Genomic DNA, 22,583 nt, shown 5'->3' with positions numbered 1-22,583 from the left:
TGTAATATCATATATTATTTTATTCGACATGAAATAATTTATAATCCATCCTGTAGTCCATAGTGTCATAATATAGATGATTCGTAATGTCCATAATAAGGTTCGCAATGTTCACGGTCCAAAGTATCCATGATTGGTTTAAATAGAGCCGAGTGATAGCGGAAATTTCCGAAAGACGTAAGGAGGAGTTAAGACATTGTTAAGGCGTAAACATGTTCAACTGCGAATGAAAAGTCACCACCATACAATGTACTTTGCAGAACTACGAACTGAAATCTGTCTTCTACACACCGCAATGTAAAACTCGGCATGTGACTTTCACAGAATGGCGTGTGTTTAACATACACAACTTTACAAACACAACTGAATCGTCTGTTGAATAGATTCAACGACAATAATTGAAACAATTAAAATTTACATCACAACATTTATGTTTTGATCAATTTCTAAGAGAGGGTGGTTAAAAGTTTGTTTTAAAATAGATATAGTAGATGGTGAATCCGTCGTCTATTGGCTAGGCACTTGACCATCAACCAAGGGGTCGCAGGCCCGATGAACACACAATTATTCATAAAATTAGATATATGTTATTAAATTGAAAGTGCATAACATATGTTCAGTTTAGGTTGATAAAACAAATCAATTGTCAATATTAATACACTGTCCAAAAATCATCACTGCCAGCTTAAATATGAAATTGTGAAGTTGTGGTACCACATAATTGCTGAACCGACTCTACGGTGGCTGGTGGCTCTGTAATAAAACGAACTTCATATTGGAAACTATAGTGACATGCCATGAAGTTTAATTTGGTCTATGCTTTCGTATATTCAATCTGGTAATTAATATGGGCCGAGGTCGTTTTTCCAGTTTATAATTTAACATGAGCGTTGACTAGTTTGTGTAATATGTCTGCAGTCTTATTTTAAGTCGCTTGATAATTGTACTAACTAAGAGGACATTAGAATATTAACCGATGTAACATAATTAACTCTTTATGAAAACGTTGGTTTTACCAAACGTAAAAGCTCCCGTTTGGCCGGCATCTTTTCTCGCCTCCTCAATGCATTTTCTTAGGGCGAAAAATACTGAGACCGCAGTGTTCAACGGCGGCTCTCCGCTACCTACAAGTGGATGAATGATTTTTCACTTACAGAACTATATAGAAAATATTATAATTCTCATGTCTTGCTACAAATTCATCGATCTAAATCCTTCAATATGTGGGTGTACTTTCTTTGAATGATGTTCCATGCAATAAATATATTGGAGCTAAAAATCTTAGGTTATCTAACACTAATATCTAATCCGACTTGAATATTTCTGGTCAGGTGATGTTATTAAAAATCGAAAAGTGATTTTTATAATCCTTTTATATATCCTTTATCCGCTTACCTTTCGACCCAAGTACTCCGACAGGATTTGGTGCATTTTTTAGCAGTGAGACCCGGAAATCGACTGGGATGTCTTTATTTGTTGGAGGATGATAATTCTGAAGAAGATAAAGACAAGCTCTTAAACTAAATAGTTTTGCACTGGAGGCTCCACCAATAAAATAAAATAAAACGCACTCGAAAGACTATATCATTCATGCTGTTGAAACATATGCGTTATAAACAATGTGCGAATACGATCAAACGAAGAATTTAAACATATCTTATTGCTAATACGCTGATCTATAGCATTTGAAAAAATGTGTTTAGCCTGCGTGAGCTAACGAATAGTCTGCATTTCAGAATACAATAAATATAACTAACTAAAAATGTATGTTTCTGGCATGCGACAAATCAACCTATTCCATGAAAAGAATAGGACATGCAGCGCCCCCATTTCAAATGCGTGCATTTCGCCAAGCCCGCACGTACAATCCTTAAGAAATAACCTAAATATAAATTCTGGACAACTTATCCACGTGTTGTACAATTGTTTGTATACATACTACTCAGCAGACCTCCTATCATTATAATGACCACCCAGTACGCTCATAAAGACTTCGGCTTCGGTCCGTTTAATGGGCTATATTGCACATTTAAATGATTTAATGGTGTTAATTTCCGGAGACAGTCTTGTTTATATATGATACCGCACTTTACAGATAGGAACTTAAATATAATTTTTCTACATTGAAAGACATTCTGTAAAATTATTTTAGGAGACAGTCTTGATTAGACTGATCTACTAAGCATTTGAAGGCAACTTGTCTTCAGCGGGCATTATTAAAGTGACACTCTTATTCATAATCAATACATATACACACGTATAACAAACATCCATTTTGACTGATAAACCTTTCATTACTTACTAAATAATATTTCATGAAAAATATTAATTACTGGTAACAAGATTATAACCGAGTATTTGATAGCTGAAATCGCAAAAATATTAAATAGTTGGTGAATGCAAATATATTAACTGTGATCTACTATTGTGTCATTAGGTAAAAATACCGTGTTTTCTGCACCTTTTTTCAAATTAAAGTCGGTGTTCTTCGTTAGAACCATTATTTTCGACATTTATTCATCCATTTTGGTAAATTAAAACAATTGTATTAATTGTGGTAAATCTTATTTGTGAGTGAGAGTGCATCTTTAAATAAAGGTTACCGTTCACTATTTTTATAAGGCTAACTAAACTTCATGTAAGGTATACTATTATGAAATATATTTTTGGAGATAAGATTGATAAATGCTCGCGTATCGATTAATGTTGACTTAAATCGTTAAAAATAGTTTTTTGCGCGAATTGAAAAAGAACGTAAACGCGCACGAAATTTACGGTCTTGATTATGTACATTCCGTACATTTTCATCTGGTTTGAACCTACCACCATTCCCAGCCGAAATTGATGAAATGTACGTGTCAGAGTTTAACTGTGTCTTTATTTCTATGTGTTTGCTTACCCATGTATCATAGCAGAGCATCTGCCCGGTGCTTGGGTCGTACTTGACCGCCTCGGTAAGGTTCAGGCCTAGTCCCATAACGAATGCACCTTCCACTTGACCGATATCCACCATTGGGTTGAGGCTGCAATGTATAATGAGTTATATATTTTATTATTGAATAAATAATTCATTTCTAGTAAAATTTAAATATTTACGGTTTGTGTACCATAGTCAAGTGCCGTGTTAATGTATCGCATTCTTCAGTCAAATTTGTTTCGGCTATTTTAGCTACGATATATGCTTAGTGTCTAACGCTTTATAGTAATAACGCTTTATCCATTTTTTGCAGGGTTTTATGAACAAACACAGTTAAATAACATTGTGTATTATATAATGACGAATGTCAGATTCCTTTAATGGATTGCCCTATTCCTATTCTTGTTTTTGTTTAAATAACAAAAAATACTCTCCTTTTCACCTGCGCTAATGATGAGCCTAATACCACAAATAAATGTCGTTGTACTACATGCATTGCAGAAATGTAATACCCGGAATAATTATATTTTTATATCCATTGGTTTTAAGTCCGTCTTTAAAGTCCCACTATTTTAAGTGATGTACGCCCATTTTTGTGTGTATATATATATATATATTTTAATATTTTAATATATATATATATATATATATATAATGAAATTAAAATGACTTTCCTTAACTCTTTACACTTTTAATCCACAAAACTGCATTTATCGCAATTAAAAAACGCAACAAAATAAAAAGTTACTTTTAGTATTATCTAGATTTAGTGCGCACAACGTGATTTCGAAATTTGCATATCACGTGACCTTCTGAATACCTAAAACTTTATGTTGCCTTATATACAAATATGTTAAATGCATTTTTGGGGGGTTAAAAGTGTTAAAAAGGTTGAGAGAAGTCATTTGGATATGCATGCAATGAAATAAGTCACTAAACATAATTGGACTTTAATTGAAAGATTAACTTCTTTTATTCAAAAAAACAATTATCAGAAAATCCATACGAGAAATAAATGAATGACTTGATTGAATAGTTCCAACTTAGAAGTTATTGTTTGTCAATTTAATTGTTAACATACCTGCGGACTGATATTGAATAAAGAATGTGTAATACAAAATACATGACGGTTAGGAACAAGATATAGCATGCGATAAAAAGTGTTTCTAACAAATCTGGGACTTTGTTTCTATTATTAAAGAAATAAGATGTATGAGAACGAATGAAACGGCTCAAAATTGAAATTAAATGTATATGAAAAATGTAATTGTAATTTTGTGATTATAAAACCACGAGGTAGGAGCATTTTACGTTGTGCCACGTCCATACATTCCACAAACAACACAGCGTCTGTTCCTCTCTCCTTTTCTTGGAAGCCAGGCTTTCCACAAACAACACAGCGTCTGTACCTCTCTCCTTTTCTTGGAAGCCAGCCTTTCCACAAACAACACAGCGTCTGTACCTCTCTCCTTTTCTTGGAAGCCAGGCTTTCCACAAAAAATACTAGGTCATATTCCAAAATGTCTACTTTAAATGTTAAGCCTTTTTGATACAGACTATTCTTAACTTTCAGAATAAAAGACCACGATTTCGGAATATCTTTTACAACTAATATTTCTGCGACATTCCCCTTTGACTACAGCAACACTCGACAGTCACGCTTGCCACAAACAATACTGCAGTGTCTCCATAGTAAAACTCGACCGCCACGCTTACCACCAACAACAGTACCATGTTGTTTACAAGTCATACAACATACACACATGTTCTATGTTCTATCTACGCGTACGTAGCTACGTTGTGTACATATCCCTGTAATACATACAATGTTGTCTCGTTCGAGGTGTAATATATATCCCGGACATAACAACGCCATTTACCTTTCTCCACAGTCATACACGATATCCACACGGTTGATCTGGTATTCACCAGAAAGCACATCCAACTCCACCTCAGAGCAGGTTGCGCCGTAAGCGTTGTAAGCAAACAGATCACTTCCACCTGTCGCCCGTTTCCCGGCGTTCCTGCAAATTCCGATTATCTTTTGGGATTTTACGTTAAAATATGCATACTAAGAAATGCAGCGGGTTCACTTGTTGTACTAAGTGCGGGTCGTTTTTTTTGTAAATTTGTTTAAGTATGTCGTATAGCCAAATAAATTTATTTAAGAAATATACGCTATTTAGGGACAACCCTCGTATGCTATTTGGTCAATAAAATTTCATTAAAGGCACAGCGCGTTGTATATAATAGATATAAGAGACTGATAAGATAGAAAATTGATTTGTAAACAACACACAAACACACATGTGCAATATCTAGTATTTTGCCTTTAAAATATATTTTAGAAATAAAGAGTTCTTACGTGTAGGATTCTGTGAGAGCGACACCAACATCCACACACTTGCTCATGAGCTTCGCCCAGTCAAGGTCCGGGTTGGCCGTCTTTATCGGTGTTATCCGCGAATTGAGGGCCTTGCAGCATTCTATCGCCGCCTGGAAGGGTTCGGAATTTTAATGGGTAAATGATATGGGTTTTTATATTAATATGCTGAACCAAAACATACTCGTAGTTACTTAACGCGTTGTATAATTTGCTGATATTTTTTGTACCTTTGTTATTTACATTTTGCGGATTTTGATTGATGTAATAAATAAATATGCAATTCACTATGATATTTTGTTGTTTAAACACTATTGGAAAATGCCTACTTAAAATTCATTTAAGTATTGTTATTTGTTGTGTAGAAGTAATTGCTTACTTATAGGGTCAAACCAAGATAAAACGCGTCTAACACCCGGGCGTGCCGTAGATAAGAGTCACAAGTTGTTTTTATATTATGATTTGCGTAGTTTGTCTATAATAAACCTATCAAGTGCCAGTTATCTTGTGTATCACCTACCCTGCAACACCCCTCGCTTGTGACGCTCCCGCCAGTGGTGAAATTGTTGGCCGCAATTGTGCTGACCGTGGATTTGACGGACACCATGTCCACAGATATTCCAAGCTCGTAAGCAACCACTTGGGCAACCTGCGTGTCATATCAAAAGTATTTTAAGTTTTCAGTAGTCACGTTATTGCAACGCTGAACGTGTTTATTAAAGAAATATCGTGGGTGGAAAATTGCCGAATCATTACAAACATCGAACCCCTATGGTTAGTTTAAGTTTTTATCCACAAAGCTTATTGCATTCCAAAACGCAAATAACTGTAATGCTCTTTACAGAAAACGATTAAACGTTTAGTAATATATGGTCTAAGTTGAAAATATTCACTGAAATGAAAAGTTATGATCGATATAAAGCAACACATTTTTTACCTCTGTTGTTTTGACTATAGTATACACTATAATTCAATAACAAGTTTTCGTTTTTAAAACGTTTTGATCATATTTTGATTGTTTAGTTTTGTTATTGTGCTAATGTATGTGCGTGGTTCGTGAACAAATTTTAACTGAATTTAATGGGATTCGTGCCAGACATCGGTTTTTATGTACTGTGAAATATGAAGAATATGCTTGTATCAATGGTACAACATCGTGCACAATTCAAACTGCAGTTTTTTTGTTTATAATCAATTGAACATGTGACAGACATATTAAACTATCTCAATTTCACCAAAGCTTAAACAATTCTTTGTCAGCAAAAGATCTGTGAAAATACATAGGGAAGCTCGTAGACAAACATCAAAGTCTTGTAAAGATAACCGCGTGTGAGACTTATAGAGCTAACTTCATGCATTTTTAGGTATTTAAACTTAAAAACAAAAGTTTCATTTACTTAAATTTACCTTTGTGTTGATACCCTGACCACATTCCGTTCCGCCATGGGTGACAGCGACAGTCCCATCGTGTCCGTAAATGGAGACCACGGCCGTGAACATGTCTAATGACCACATCATGCCGAATTTCACGGGAACAACAGCTAACGCTTTCTTCTTCCAACGGTTGTCCTGTCAACAAAGAACAAACACGAGCTATTTAACTTTTAAGACGATGGTCTGATTATAATAAGAACGGCTTAAAAATATATGTTGTATGGGATGTCGTTTAAGTTCTCGAACCAAACTTTCACCTGTACATTATCGGTGAACTAAACGTAAGTGTGTAAATACACATGTCACTTGTTTTTAAATATTCCATTTGAAAAATAATTAGAAAATCGGCATAACTGTTGCTTACAATCGTTAAACACTCATTAACAATAGTTTTAACTGTAAGATGTTCCGCTGTTTTACTGACTGTTCCAACAGGGTAGACAGAATAACGAAGCTATTTTAAGGCATGTGGTAGGTGCAAGTGTGTGTTTATGAAATTATCGTAATGTATATGTGATTTTGATCGTATTATGACGTCATTTTTTTCATTAAGTGCATTATGCTGTGGACCCTATGCCTGTTAACAGGGCTATCATATTAGGCTTCTTAGCTGTCACTGGTTTCATTTGCTTTGTATCAAATCAGAATAATAACGTACCTGGTTATAGAACTTGAAAAGTTCCTGGCGTGTTTGGACCTGTGCTGACGTCATAAGCTGCTGGTACACCAGTTCAATATTGCAATGGTCTAGTTTCATACCAAGCGGTGTTACCTAGAATATTGAAATGGTTCAATGTAATACCGATAAATGTTGCCTATAAAATATGGCCGTGTTTCAAGGTCATTCCAAACGGCGTTTTCTAATACTGTGTATTGTAGTAGTTCAATGACAAACAAAACGACGCTACCTAAAGGATATTGCAGTAGTTCAATATCAAACAAAACGATGCTACCTAAGGGATATTGCAGTAGTTCAATATCAAACAAAACGATGCTACCTAAAGGATATTGCAGTGGTTCAAACCAAACGATGTTACCTACAGAATATTGCAGTAGGTCAATATCAAACAAAACGATGCTACCTAAAGAATATTGCAGTGGTTCAAACCAAACGATGTTACCTACAGAATATAGCAGTAGTTCAATATCAAACAAAACGATGCTACCTAAAGGATATTGCAGTAGTTCAATATCAAACAAAACGATGCTACTTAAAGGATATTGCAGTGGTTCAAACCAAACAATGTTACCTACAGAATATTGCAGTAGTTCAATATCAAACATAACGATGCTACCTAAAGGATATTGCAGTGGTTCAAACCAAACGATGTTAACCACAGAATATTGCAGTGGTTGAATGACAAATCAAACGATGCAACCTATAGAATATTGCAGTAGTTCAATATCAAACAAAACGATGCTACCTAAAGGATATTGCAGTAGTTTAATATCAATCAAAACGATGCTACCTAAAGGATATTGCAGTGGTTCAAACCAAACGATGTTACCTACAGAATATTGCAGTAGTTCAATATCAAACAAAACGATGCTACCTAAAGGATATTGCAGTGGTTCAAACCAAACGATGTTACCTACAGAATATTGCAGTGGTTCAATGACAAATCAAACGATGTAACCTATAGAATGTTGCAATGGTTCAATGTCAAACCAAACGATGCTACCTAAAGGATATTGCAGTGGTTCAATGTCAAACAAAACGATGCTACCTAAAGACTATTGCAGTGGTTCAATGACAAATTAAACGATGTTACCTAAAGGATATTTCAGTGGTTCAAGACAAATCAAACTATGTTGCCTAAAGGATATTGCAGTGGTTAAATGTCAAACAAAACGATGCTACCTAAAGAATATTGCAGTGGTTCAATGACAAATCAAACGATGCTACCTTAATGATATTGTAATGATTCAATGTCAAACAAAACGATGCTACCTAAAGGATATTGCAGTGGTTCAATGTCAAACAAAACGATGCTTCCTAAAGGATATTGCAGTGGTTCAATGTCAAACAAAATGAAGATTCCTAAAGGATATTGCAGTGGTTCAATGTCAAACAAAACGAAGATTCCTAAAGGATATTGCAGTGGTTCAATGTCAAACAAAACGAAGCTACCTAAAGAATATTGCAGTGGTTCAATGTCAAACAAAACGATGCTTCCTAAAGGATATTGTAGTGGTTCAATGTCAAACAAAACGATGCTTCCTAAAGGATATTGCAGTGGTTCAATGTCAAACAAAACGAAGGTACCTAAAGAATATTGCAGTGGTTCAATGTCAAACAAAACGATGCTTCCTAAAGGATATTGCAGTGGTTCAATGTCAAACAAAACGAAGCTACCTAAAGGATATTGCAGTGGTTCAATGACAAATCAAACGATGTTACCTATAGAATATTGCAATGGTTCAAAACCAAACGATGTTACTTATCGAATATTGCAGTTTGTCAATGTCATACCAAACGGTCATACCTATAGTATATATATATATACAGTGATACCTACAGAATAATGGAGTGGCTATTATATTACCTACATAACAGATATCTACATCTACAAAAACTAAACAGACAATGTACATTGCCGACCTTAATAATCTAGCTGTGTGTCATTGTACTCCCTGTTCAGATGTGCTATAACAGTGACAGCTTCGTTATGATCGCATTGTTAAAAATTGTTCAAGCAACACATATTCATATACACATAGAGAGAGAAACCTATGACTCGTGTAAATCAAAGATGTTCTTAAATAGATATTAAATAATGGAATCCTAAACTGTACCAAAATTACATGCTTTAGTTTTCTAATAATTAAGTCATGTCATATACCTGTCCGATATGTGTCATAAATCTACATCAAAATTTGCTTACATGTTTATTTTTTGCTTTCGTTCTATTCGTATTATTTAATTATTTCCGTTTGAGTTATCATATTGACTAACCTGTCCTGTATGGTAGAAGTTGAGTTGTTTGACGGTCCAGGGATCCTTGTTTACCACCCTGGCCACCTCTTCCAGCACGTTCTCGATAATCATCACCGCCGGGGTGGAGGCTGTCAGAACAGGGATGATATAAAGGTTGGTTAATATTAATACGGAACATCTTGAATTTAAATTTAAATTTTCTACAAGTAGACAAAATCCGAACTCGTAACTGTTTTATTATAAAAGTAAAAAGTTGTATGGTAAACGTTTAAACTATCTAACTCAAATATAGTTATTGAACTTGTTTTACAAATGAAACCGATAATATATAAATATTGCATGGCTTCCAGTGTGACAATATGTACTGTCACACTGGAAGCCATGCAATATTTATTTTATTATACCGAAAACAGTTACATTTATATACATATATAAAGATTTTTTACCATTACACAAGTTTAATCAATTTATTCTGTTAATTATTGTTTGTTAACATTAGCTGTCATTTTGTTGCAAATGTAGCTTAGAAATAATGCAAATACCGGATGTACTCAGATTTACAACATATTTTAATAAGCGCTTACCACCTCAGACTTGGGAAACCAAAACAATGCCTATTTTTAGACACGCGTGCTATGTGACAGTAATAATGTCAACCGGTCAAAACGGTACTGTCAGTGTGACAGTAAGAAATTGCCCATGATGGGTATATGAGAAATTAACATGGGCAAGTCACGTGAGGTATAATAATAATATATGTTTAACGAATATAACAATGAACAAAACTATACTGAAACTGCAGTAAGGGTTAGGTATATTTACATGTGATATGTATAATTACTTTTATAATACAATTTTCAACAAGAGGAATATTTTGATAGTATGCGTCAAAAAGGACGCAATGTTTTTTGCGAACAAAAATGCTGGACCGGGCCTTATTTGGCCGGGCCTTTCTTGTTACTGTGCCAATACCAAACCACATGATTTTTTGATCTTGGCAGTCAATTATATTTGCTAAAGCATAGCCTTTGTGAATGGTTTCCGGCCTCATTAAATATCAATAGAAAAGGTAACCGTCTCGATGTTTAGACAGGCAATTAAGAGAACGTTATATAAACAAACATGAAAATGAATCATATTTATTTTCAACAGATTGACAACATGGCCACAATTTATTTAGAAACCGAGACTATTGTCTGTTGCGTTCGTTTCAATTTATGTACCTCTCTCCCCCCATACGGAGGCAGGTCTGATTTTGAATAACCGCTTTGACTTCATCTATTTATTTAAGTTCAGTTAGGGCATATGTAAGACAATGCAAATGAATAAAAACCTGGTGCTCTGACGGATGTTGCCATGGCGATGTTGGTCCGAAGGCTGTTCATATTTATCCTCCAGTTTGGACAGAAATAGGCTGTATCACAATATATAAATATACACATGTTACTCTATCACACACCTCTTTTTTCACGAATGAAATACTACAAATTCACTTATAACACTGTGACAATCGTTGAAGAAAATATACAGACATACTAGTAAGTTGTTGTTTTTAAGCTGCGTTATTCCTTGGGTAAAATTGACAATAAACTATTAACATGAATAAACTTATATCGAAGAGAAAACGTACTGTTATCCAAGAAACACGCGAAGAAGAAGCCCAGTTGTTCATTGGGTAGGAACCCAGTACTCTCATATATATTTAGGTCAATGCCCTTCAGGAGCCCGGTGTCATCAAAGCCCACTCGGAAGTCGCCCCTGTGTTGATAACGACGCCCGCACGCCTCCAAGTTCGACTGGATGTCCATCCTCCCTCGAACCGGCCTATATGAAGGAAATATGTGTTTCGTTTAAAGTCATGTTTTGGCAATGCGATACTTTGTTGACAAGATACCGTTTCCTGTTTGGTGAATTGGTTTGGTTAAAAAACATTAAGTATTTCTTTAGTAATTCTTGTTGAGTGTTAATTGTGTAATTTTAAAAGATCACAATTCGTTTATGGTTGATGAACATTCCGTTGAAGTTGCATATGTTTTCCCCACAAGTATTTTCACTGGAGTAAAGATAAATGTAAAACTGGTTTCATTTTGATCTCAATCAATATTAGCGACTTCATTTTGCAGGAATACCTGTTCGTTAATTTTGCAGCAAGTCCACAAGCGGCGGCGATGTAGTTGTTGCGGGATATTTTTCCGCCATAAGCTCCTCCCATCCTCTTCACGGACACATCGATCCTTAAAATATATATTATATTATGTACATGAAATATTAAATCACCATCTCAAAATATGCATACTAGTTCTCTGTGGGTATGTTTTACTGATGATGATTGTCCCTTATTGAGTGTATGTTGGGCTCTGATCAGTGGGTCTTTAAACAGGGTCATAATTTATGCACTGGCCGCTTGCGTTGTCCTTGTAGTTCCCATTTAAAAGTTTCTTGTGATCATCCAGGATAATGTCTTAATATCTCGCTGAATGCAGTCCGTTCTATGAGTTTTCGAAATTGCTTAAAGCCTGTGTTTATTGTTAATATAAATGTAAAACATATAAGCAATAACTTTATAAAAAGGGGAGGGGGTAATTTACAAATTATATGGATGCCTAACCTGCAGATATCAGATAATATGTCTAAATGTTAAAATCTTAATGTCGTGTAGATCCAAGAAAACACCATGAATGTTAGACTGAGAATCTGCGTTGATTAAACGGTACATATGTATCTGTTTTTTACCGCATAAGGATTGCTGATGCTTACAATTAGACATGATTGGTGGGATTAGTTTATACATCACTTTTGTATCTGTACACAAACACGTGCTAGTTCATACGCGCATAAATACCGTTGACGAATCTTATGATGTACTGAGGGTTGGGAAATAACCACAGTGCCATTTTTTTTGGAAAAAACTGAAAACTGAATAAAGATTGCATAAATACAGCAGCTTTGCCTATGATAGACTAACTTATTTTTTGGTATTCCGGTGACGAGGCTGATTGCTTGCTGGGTGTTGTCCGTCCATTGGGTTGTGGAGACGACTTGCAGCCCGTCCTCCGTGGGAACAACGTTCGACGCCTGTTATAAAGTGAGTTCTATTATGATATGAATAGCTGATACCGCATCTAGTTATAATCATTTGACGTTTGCAATATAGACATTCCAGTATTTCAAATGTTTACAAAGGAAATTGTAGCAATATTATTGAGTATTCGGGCTTTTTGTCAAAGACCATTTCCCGTATTAGATATATGAACTGTGATGACATACCTGCGTCTCCATATGAAAGTGAATCTGCTCAGGCGTTCGGAACACACCGCTGATGGAGTGAGCGGCGCTTGAAATCGCCGCTGGAAATACAAAAAAGTCAGATAAAAAAGGGAGATCCTTTGTCCCGAATGTGTACTTGGCGGTTCACCCAACATACATTTCTGCTAATAAAACATTCAACATGCAGCGTTTTAAACGTCATTTGTTAGAAAGTTTAATAAAAGTTTAGGTGAGTTTAAGCATATTTATATTACAACAATTGTGAAACAAGATACTACAACTTTCAGTATTGGATCACTCTCGATTGCACGATATTACGCGAGACATTGTGGGCTCGTGCAAAGGTTCAACGTCTCTTAAATTGTATCATGTCATCGATTATTAGGTGTTTTGTTTCTTTTGTAACTTAACTATTGCTTTTCCAAGGGATGTTAATGAGTTCCTTTAGATGTGAAATGAGCAATACTCATAAAAGTTATTTTGTTTCAAATGTGTTCGGTTTCTATTTTACAATATTTGGCGGATTTTTCAGAACATTGTTAAAGTTAACAACGTTGTTAACTGGATCATTGTTAACTTTCAGATAGTTAACCTTTGAATATTAACAACGATGACGTTAACAACGTATATGGTGATATATGAAGGTACGTGTAACAAGGGCAAATTCAGTATGTATGGTTATTTTCTAGTACCTAGTCTTCGAATTTTATTTTGTAAATACAAAAAAGGTTTAAATAGACTGAAAATTGTCTTTATTTTTAAAAATGACGACGGATAAATAATACAACTGAAATTAATTTGTCCGTGACCGCAAGGAAATGAAGAAAAAATAAAACAATACAAAGGCGAAACCTGAGATTAATCCCTCACATCTTCCTTTTAAAACTTAACTTCCCTGAGAATATTCATCTATACTTAAAATTCGTGAGAATCATCAATCACTTACATAGCATATAGATCATATGAGCAGAACAAAACATAATGGCGTCAAAATTTATTACATCGCTACAAAAAATGCCATCAAAAAGTCAGAGTGATATGTGTTGCGTCTGTAACAAAGACGATCTAAACGTTGGGACTCAACATTTCTGTGACGAGTGCTCGAACTACTTTTGTGGAATTTGTGTCATGTATCATAATCAACTGTTTAGGAACCATGTTGTGGTGTGTAAGAAGCGGAAAAGGCGTGAATATACCACGGATAGACATGGCCTTCGTCTCTGAAGACGCTAATTTCATTTAAACGTTGGAGCAGCGCAGCATACAGGATTATAACAATTAAGTTGTGAGCATATGCTTATTGGTGATACATGTAAACAAGGGTTGGACCTAATAGCATTTAGATGTTCATTGTATGATTATTGTTGTTTCATGTGAACAAGGGTTGGAATTCAAAGTGTTCGAGTGTTCATTGTATGCTTATTGTTGTTACATGTGAACAAGGGTTGGAATTCAAGGTGTTTAAGTGTTCATTGTATGCTTATTGTTGTAACATGTGAACAAGGGTTGGAATTCAAGGTGTTTGAGTGTTCATTATATGCTTATTGTCGTTACATGTGAACAAGGGTTCGAATTCAAAGTGTTCGAGTGTTCATTGTATGCTTATTGTTGTAACATGTGAACAAGGGTTGGAATTTAAAGTGTTTAAATGTTCATTGTATGCTTATTATTGTAACATGTGAACAAGGATTGGAATTCAAGGTGTTTGAGTGTTCATTATATGCTTATTGTTGTAACATGTGAACAAGGGTTGGAATTCAAAGTGTTCGAGTGTTAATTGTATGATTATTGTTGTAACATGTGAACAAGGGTTGGAATTCAAAGTGTTCGAGTGTTCATTGTATGCTTATTGTTGTAACATGTGAACAAGGGTTGGAATTCAAAGTGTTCGAGTGTTCATTGTATGCTTATTGTTGTAACATGTGAACAAGGATTGGAATTCAAAGTGTTTGAGTGTTCATTGTATGCTTATTGTTGTAACATGTGAACAAGGGTTGGAATTCAAAGTGTTTAAGTGTTCATTGAATGCTTATTGTTGTAACATGTGAACAAGGGTTGGAATTCAAGGAGTTTGAAGGTTCATTATATGCTTATTGTTGTAACATGTGAACAAGGGTTGGAATTCAAAGAGTTTGAGTGTTCATTGTATGCTTATTGTTGTAACATGTGAACAAGGGTTGGAATTCAAAGTGTTTGAGTGTTCATTGTATGCTTATTGTTGTAACATGTGAACAAGGATTGGAATTCAAAGTGTTTGAGTGTTCATTATATGCTTATTGTTGTAACATGTGAACAAGGGTTGGAATTCAAGGAGTTTGAAGGTTCATTATATGCTTATTGTTGTAACATGTGAACAAGGGTTGGAATTCAAGGAGTTTGAAGGTTCATTATATGCTTATTGTTGTAGCATGTGAACAAGGGTTGGAATTCAAAGAGTTTGAGTGATCATTGAATGCTTATTGTTGTAACATGTGAACAAGGGTTGGAATTCAAAGAGTTTGAGTGTTCATTGTATGCTTATTGTTGTAACATGTGAACAAGGGTTGGAATTCAAAGAGTTTGAGTGTTCATTGTATGCTTATTGTTGTAACATGTGAACAAGGGTTGGAATTCAAAGTGTTTGAGTGTTCATTGTATGCTTATTGTTGTAACATGTGAACAAGGGTTGGAATTCAAAGTGTTTGAGTGTTCATTGTATGCTTATTGTTGTAACATGTGAACAAGGGTTGGAATTCAAGGAGTTTGAAGGTTCATTATATGCTTATTGTTGTAACATGTGAACAAGGGTTGGAATTCAAAGAGTTTGAGTGTTTATTATATGCTTATTGTTGTAACATGTGAACAAGGGTTGGAATTCAAAGAGTTTGAGTGTTCATTGTATGCTTATTGTTGTAACATGTGAACAAGGGTTGGAATTCAAAGTGTTTGAGTGTTCATTGTATGCTTATTGTTGTAACATGTGAACAAGGGTTGGAATTCAAAGTGTTTGAGTGTTCATTGTATGCTTATTGTTGTAACATGTGAACAAGGGTTGGAATTCAAAGTGTTTGAGTGTTCATTGTATGCTTATTGTTGTAACATGTGAACAAGGGTTGGAATTCAAGGAGTTTGAAGGTTCATTATATGCTTATTGTTGTAACATGTGAACAAGGGTTGGAATTCAAAGTGTTTGAGTGTTCATTGTATGCTTATTGTTGTAACATGTGAACAAGGGTTGGAATTCAAGGAGTTTGAAGGTTCATCGTATGCTTATTGTTGTAACATGTGAACAAGGGTTGGAATTCAAAGTGTTTGAGTGTTTATTATATGCTTATTGTTGTAACATGTGAACAAGGGTTGGAATTCATAGTGTTTGAGTGTTCATTATATGCTTATTGTAAATGCATGTAAACATAGGTTAGAACTCAAAGTGTTTGAATGTTCATCCTAATCAACATATGCAGCAGTAACGCATTAAAAATAGCGAAATTTATAAACACACTTCAACTCGCTTATTAAACATGTTCTTAGGTTCCATGCAACATTTTACTTTGCATAAAGTCATAAATATTCATTTGCAGTTTATTTTATTGTTGTTTTTATATCCAATTATGGGTCATGTAACATATGACATGTCAATCACAAAATATAAGTAAAGTAGAAAATGATTCAAATAAACAACCAATGTTGATTCGCAACTAAAGCCTAATTGTGATTGGTCAAACTCACATAACAAAAGATCGGTTCATAAATATACATAACAAATTTCCCATTCCCATTCAACTATTATAGTAAATATGTCAAGTATTTAGCTGGTAAGAAATAATCTAGATATAATCAAATTGTTCATTGTACTAAATGAGAATAAATTAAACTTGTTTCGATAGCTACATGTTTTGAAAATCACAGAAGCTGAATGGCAGCGCTTTTTGTTCCATATAACCTTATTTATTATCTAGTTACTCGAACACTTATAGACCATTGTGAATAATTTCACTGTAAGTACATTTACAACATATCTTCCTTGCCATCAATATATAGTGAGTAATTGTGATATGCGTGATTTTGTGGTGCCATGTTTTCAGCAAACATGAGTTATTATAAAGAATAGTGTTTTCTAATCGAATAGTTTAGGTTTTGTATTGCAGTCAATTACGTTTAATTGAATGTCTATGATTTATAGCTGTGTTTAAAATAATGTTATAGGAAATTTAACTAAACTGTGAGGATTTTGTTCTTATTTTAAACAAGTAAAGAATTCGTACTCAACGACGTGTACTGTTGAATTATGGTTGTTGTACATAAGAGTATATTTGTTCCGTTATCAAAAATAAAAGACTGTCTTTATACTTTCTAAACTTGAACCTGATCACCAGTGCTTATGGCAGTCGGAAATAAAACACGAATAAGGTTATAAATTTTAAGATTGTTTAAGAACAAATACGCCAAATTAAGGTAATATGTGTTTCTTTGAAAATATTCCTTATACGTACTGTCGGGGTCTCCAACAACAATCGCCGGCATGGGCTGCGGGTAGAAGGTTTTAGCGGCGATTGCATCATCCACGGTGATGACAGGAGCGGAAATAGAGTTGTAGGTGACATTGACGAGGCGCGCCGCCTTGTCTGCTAGTGTCTGGCTCTCCGCGACTACCATCCCTATTGGTTGTCCGTAGTACATCACTTTTCCGCTGCAGAACAACTACAAAAGACAAAAGTTAAAAACTTGTGCTATATTTTGAGAATCGAAAACGTAAATTGAATTTGGGAGTCAGTCGCACGATATACTAGCTTAAAAACTTTACACATTGCAATGCTATTATTCTAATAAAAATGGCGTTCGGCAGATCCGAGTTATCATTAAATGCGTAGTTAAAGAAACAGCCTTAATTGCATCAAATAAAGAAAATAGATTTCACTGTATTATATAACATTCAAAACTCGAGACTTATAACATAGCGCGGCGGTAATATGGGAGTGAGTACCTCCTCCAGTTCCGGAACCATAGTTGGCGAGAGCTGCTGGGGAACTCTGACATCATTCGCACCCGGAATGTCGAGTGCCGTCAATACTCGGACCACACCAGGAAGTGCCTGATGAAGGAACCAACTGGCTTAACCACAAATTTGTATTGCAAAAGGGTTAAAAATATTATTTTATTTACTAAAAAAATCTCTGTTTACCATAGTTTTACGCAATTTTACATGATTTTAACACTCAATCAGGCCTTGCTATTTAGAGTTCATGTAGCTTACCAGACCAACATCGCACCACATAATGAAACATTTAATTATGGACACGCGAAGATATACAGTTGTTGTTTATTAAATCTTATGGCTAATGCTAAAAAAGTATAAACCTTACCTTTGAACTCCAAAAAAGCGATTATTGTGTGTCAATGGAATACAATTAAGTTTTGAAATCTACCAACCTTTAGCAAGTAAATACACTGACCATTACGGGTTGTGGATCTATGGACTGGATGGTGGCGTTGCCGACAGTGGCCGTGATGATGGCGGCGTACAGCTGACCCGGAACTGGAGGTAGGTCGTCAGTGAACTGCGCCTCGCCTGTCACCTTGGTATATTGAATGAATGAATGAATGAACGAACGAACGAACGAACGAACGAACGAACGAACGAACGAACGAACGAACGAACGAACGAACGAACGAACGAACGAACGAATGAATGAATGAATGAAATATCAGTCAAACAAATAAATAAACAAACACATAGAAAGGAAAGAAACAATAAACAAACAACTTATCCATCAGATATATTTGCGTTCGTCATTATTGCATATATATGGGAGCTGGTCATGTGGTCAGATGATAGGCGTATATTTGCAAACATGCATTGAACTCTTAACGCCTAGCGCTCCCCAGGAGCGGCCCTTCTTCTGTTACAGCAAGACTAGTGTACCCAAATTTATTAAAGGAATCTACCAACATGACGCATAATTATAGCTTTTCGGCGAGCTCGATATGTCAGGGGCTGCCACATCAGCGAATGTACAAAGCTACATCACGTAATGAAAACGGTCGGTATAAGAAAAAATGTTGCTTTTTTATCACCGAACCTCAACATAATGAAATTTCATAGAAATGCATTCCGCAAACTGGTGTGAGATTTTTCTATCGGTATTTTCTTATAGCTAGATACGACGCTCATGTTCACAATTGTTATCGGAATTCTTACTTCAACCTATGACTTGTTTTCATCATCCTAACCCTAGCCCTAACCCTAAAATCTTACTTGAACGTCACCCTCAATTTTCTTGACGGCTTTGTGAACCGGCCAATCCGGCTTTTGTTTGTTGTCGTAGGTTTGTGTTCCGGTGGACAGCGGCCGGATGTCGTGAAGCACGTCCACGCCAGACCGGAAATTGTAGCCCGCACTGGTTCCCAAAACTTTCAGAACGAACTAAGACAAAGAAAAAATTGAAAAAATAGCAGATAATAAAAGTATTTTATAACAAATGGACCAATTCACTCGTTAAATATGATTTATAGTGTTATTGTCACTTTACAGTACTCGTTTTTAATCATAGTATAAACATTTGTTATTTCTTGAAAAATTCTAATGGCCACGTACGTATATTTCAGTATAAATACTTCAGAGTTTGATCGGCAGGTAAAGGGTTCAAACTATTATTTTCTTTTTAATCTGATTAAGGTTTCATAAAAATACATCGATGTTATGTTGAGATAAACTAATGAGCCAATTGTTCAGAATTTTGATAAAAGTTGACAACGTGACTAAAGACAGCATTGTTAAGTTGAAATATGTCTTATAAAGTTATAGCTAAAACAATCGTTTCAAATATTGATACATATACAGCAGATCACATTCATTCAATGCAATATACATTGTTAAAAGTTAACAATTGTGTAGACTTTAAAAAATAAAGGTTTTAACATTCTACAACTAAGTCGCACTCGGAACTCCTCGGCCATTTTGATCGAAAACAACCTCGGATGTATGCCGGTACATCAGTAGAAGTAGTTCGTAAATATCTGACTTATATCATTAATTAAATGTTGTGTTTAAGAGTTGTATTTATTGATCTTAGTTTACATTGATTGTCAGTGAAGTTTATTACTGCAAACATAATTAACAGTCCCATTAAGTCATTAAGTTTAACTGCTAAATTAAATTACTACGCGATCTTCTTGCAGCGGACTTAAACATACTGATTTCTGAGTATGTAAACCGTCCAAATACATCCGAGGTTAAAATTGTCTTCGATGAAAATGGCCGAGGAGTTCCGAATGTGTAAATTGCTGCAAACCTTGTAGAGAAGTGCGCAGGCCACGGTCTTCCTGTATTCGGGGCTAGGTAATACCAGCCCTGGGGTCGGGAATAGCTCGCCCGCTAACGTTGTCAAAGCTCCTGTAAGGTAGTAATAATGGCGATATCAGTAATGGAACATACTACATGTATTTCTATTTAATATTATAACCATAATGTGCATATACCACTGTACATTGTACCTTCAGCATACATGGTTATTACCATCTAATACATACACAACATAATCGAAATGTAATCGAAATGTACATTTTATGGCATACTTTAAAAGGGTATAACTAAAGGGAAGATCAGAATATTCATAAACAATACCCTCCTTCTATAACATTGCTTAAAGAGACAACAAAATATATGACATAGTGACTTAAAGATCTACAATATAATGTTACTCCATGCGCCGATTTTACACCGGCTGCAGAATACTTTAGACATACATGTCAATGATGTCATGAAGTGATGGTGTTTAAGATATTTTATCATGAAGATAGGGCAAATCACCTGCAATTGTGGAAGGTGCTGATAGCTGCTTCCCGTAAAGGTACGCCTCCGTCTTTGTCGCCCGATGCTACAATGCAGCAAGGTTTAGTTAAAGTCATTACAATGAAATCTAGAGGAATTGCTATAGTTATTGTGAACCTTATCAATAATTAAAACATACATGATAATATATAGTTTATGTAGAAACGGTATATCAGTACCAAGAAAAAATGAATTTGCTAAGGACATAAGTTAAAATAAGTTAATGTTTATAATAAACAATATTCATTTAGCCAAATGAATCGTCAAAAATGATTGAGTAAGTCAGGAAAATTGCTTGGTGAACAAATACAATAGCCTCAATCAATGTGTTTCCGAAATTACTTACGAAAGTTTCACTTATGCCACCAATTGAAATGATCGGCTGTCCAGTTACCAAGAAACCCTGAATGGCGTCTATAGGCATCCGGATGGCCGCGTTAACGAGAGCCAGGCTGTTCTGTGAAAGGAGAGAAGGGTAATGTCATTTATATCAAATTCTCTATCATCGCTTAATGGCAGTATTCAAAGTAAAGTTATGAAGAGTACAACGCGGTATGTGTTAAATGAGAAACGAGAAGTTTGAAAATATGTTTGTGCATGAAATGTGAACCAGATGCCTTTATGGAAATCGCAAGCTGTCATAAACCAAGACACGGTGGGGTTCAACGCACTCGGATGCAGGATGTTAATTGTTTAAAATATGTGAATAAACAACATCAGTATTATTTTCTTAGAATTATATTTAAATGACATGCTCACGCCGAATGCTGACCCAATGGTGTACACTGCACTCAAATACTATGCTGTATTGGATGATTAACGTTTCATTCTATTTTTACAAAATGTGGAACCTAGTTTGTTTCTATCAATTCAACGTTCTTTGAACTGTATACGACGACAATCTACATAACAGCACGTTAATTGGAGCCGCGCTGAAGTACGGGGTTTATTATCGGAGGAGGTTAGTTTTGGCAATCGGTAGGAGCGGTTTTTATTTGAGTGAGTGTAAATATTAGTTGCATGTAGCCTTGAGTAACTGAAGTATTGTGCCGCCGTTTGGAACAAATGCATAATAATGCTGTTAAAAAACTTAAATATGATAACGGACGAACATGTCAACAATAGTAGCATGCCATTGTACAATCTTTTTATGTGTTATTTTCATTAGTCTTACCAGCGTTTCTGCAATTGCTAAAAGATGAAATGTATTGTATTATATTTTTTGGTGTATCGTTACACCCTTAATTGAAATACTGGGCTGGACGATAGCTGTCACGTGGTGTTTATTTGAACCGATAAAATGAATTTTCAAAGCAAATCATATATTTCGTTATAATATGAATTTGTTAACATTACTAACTAATGCACCATTTCTTCACCACAAACATCTTGCTCCTGGTACACAAACAGCGAAATGTTTTTGAGCCATGGTCTATTTATAAAATTATAAATATTCCCTTTACTATATACTAAATACGCATCGTATATACATTAGTTTAACTATTTTCTATACCTGCGATCTTGGCATGACTTTGAAGCAAACGACCACATCGTTGGTTCCGAACTTCTGGAATGTTGCCTTGGAGAGGACCTTCCCGGTCATGTCCGCTTTGAAGAACGCGTCTGCAGTCAGAACATCTTGGGGCGTCTGGCCTGAATGCAAGGGGACAAGGGGACAAGTCAATATTAGTCTAATTACAGATATCAATTATAAACAACATTGGGCTGTATATTGCCACCAACTGTCACAAGTGCGTCATATACAGCAAGACAGGACTCAACATATATCCCCGTTAAATGAGCGTTTGAACATTTACTCTAAGATAACTCAGCG

General features: G+C 35.2%; 1 protein-coding gene across 1 annotated transcript in view; it reads right to left on the bottom strand.

Annotated features, from left to right (window-relative positions):
• Nucleotides 1–211: 211 nt before the first annotated feature.
• The window catches only part of LOC128207636 (xanthine dehydrogenase-like), a 36,962-nt gene continuing 14,590 nt past the window's right edge, over nucleotides 212–22,583 (bottom strand). Inside the window, exons 10-32 of the mRNA XM_052910678.1 lie at nucleotides 22,263–22,402; nucleotides 21,096–21,206; nucleotides 20,729–20,795; nucleotides 20,211–20,311; nucleotides 19,175–19,342; nucleotides 18,372–18,494; nucleotides 17,903–18,010; nucleotides 17,412–17,619; nucleotides 12,940–13,019; nucleotides 12,638–12,747; nucleotides 11,802–11,906; nucleotides 11,303–11,496; nucleotides 11,006–11,086; nucleotides 9,691–9,800; nucleotides 7,393–7,506; nucleotides 6,708–6,869; nucleotides 5,821–5,949; nucleotides 5,283–5,413; nucleotides 4,798–4,941; nucleotides 2,900–3,023; nucleotides 1,396–1,492; nucleotides 1,017–1,124; nucleotides 212–753 (exon numbers count right to left, since the gene is read on the bottom strand). Coding sequence (XP_052766638.1) covers nucleotides 686–753; nucleotides 1,017–1,124; nucleotides 1,396–1,492; nucleotides 2,900–3,023; nucleotides 4,798–4,941; nucleotides 5,283–5,413; nucleotides 5,821–5,949; nucleotides 6,708–6,869; nucleotides 7,393–7,506; nucleotides 9,691–9,800; nucleotides 11,006–11,086; nucleotides 11,303–11,496; nucleotides 11,802–11,906; nucleotides 12,638–12,747; nucleotides 12,940–13,019; nucleotides 17,412–17,619; nucleotides 17,903–18,010; nucleotides 18,372–18,494; nucleotides 19,175–19,342; nucleotides 20,211–20,311; nucleotides 20,729–20,795; nucleotides 21,096–21,206; nucleotides 22,263–22,402 — 2,783 coding nt within the window. The 3' untranslated portion in view covers nucleotides 212–685. The remainder of the gene's footprint in view (nucleotides 754–1,016; nucleotides 1,125–1,395; nucleotides 1,493–2,899; nucleotides 3,024–4,797; nucleotides 4,942–5,282; nucleotides 5,414–5,820; nucleotides 5,950–6,707; nucleotides 6,870–7,392; nucleotides 7,507–9,690; nucleotides 9,801–11,005; nucleotides 11,087–11,302; nucleotides 11,497–11,801; nucleotides 11,907–12,637; nucleotides 12,748–12,939; nucleotides 13,020–17,411; nucleotides 17,620–17,902; nucleotides 18,011–18,371; nucleotides 18,495–19,174; nucleotides 19,343–20,210; nucleotides 20,312–20,728; nucleotides 20,796–21,095; nucleotides 21,207–22,262; nucleotides 22,403–22,583) is intronic.

The sequence above is a fragment of the Mya arenaria genome, chromosome 11 (assembly GCF_026914265.1).
Source record: "Mya arenaria isolate MELC-2E11 chromosome 11, ASM2691426v1".
NCBI classification, from domain to species: Eukaryota; Metazoa; Mollusca; class Bivalvia; order Myida; family Myidae; genus Mya; species Mya arenaria.
The sequence above is the reverse complement of the archived record's forward strand: the minus strand, read 5'-3'. Positions and strand labels throughout refer to the sequence as shown.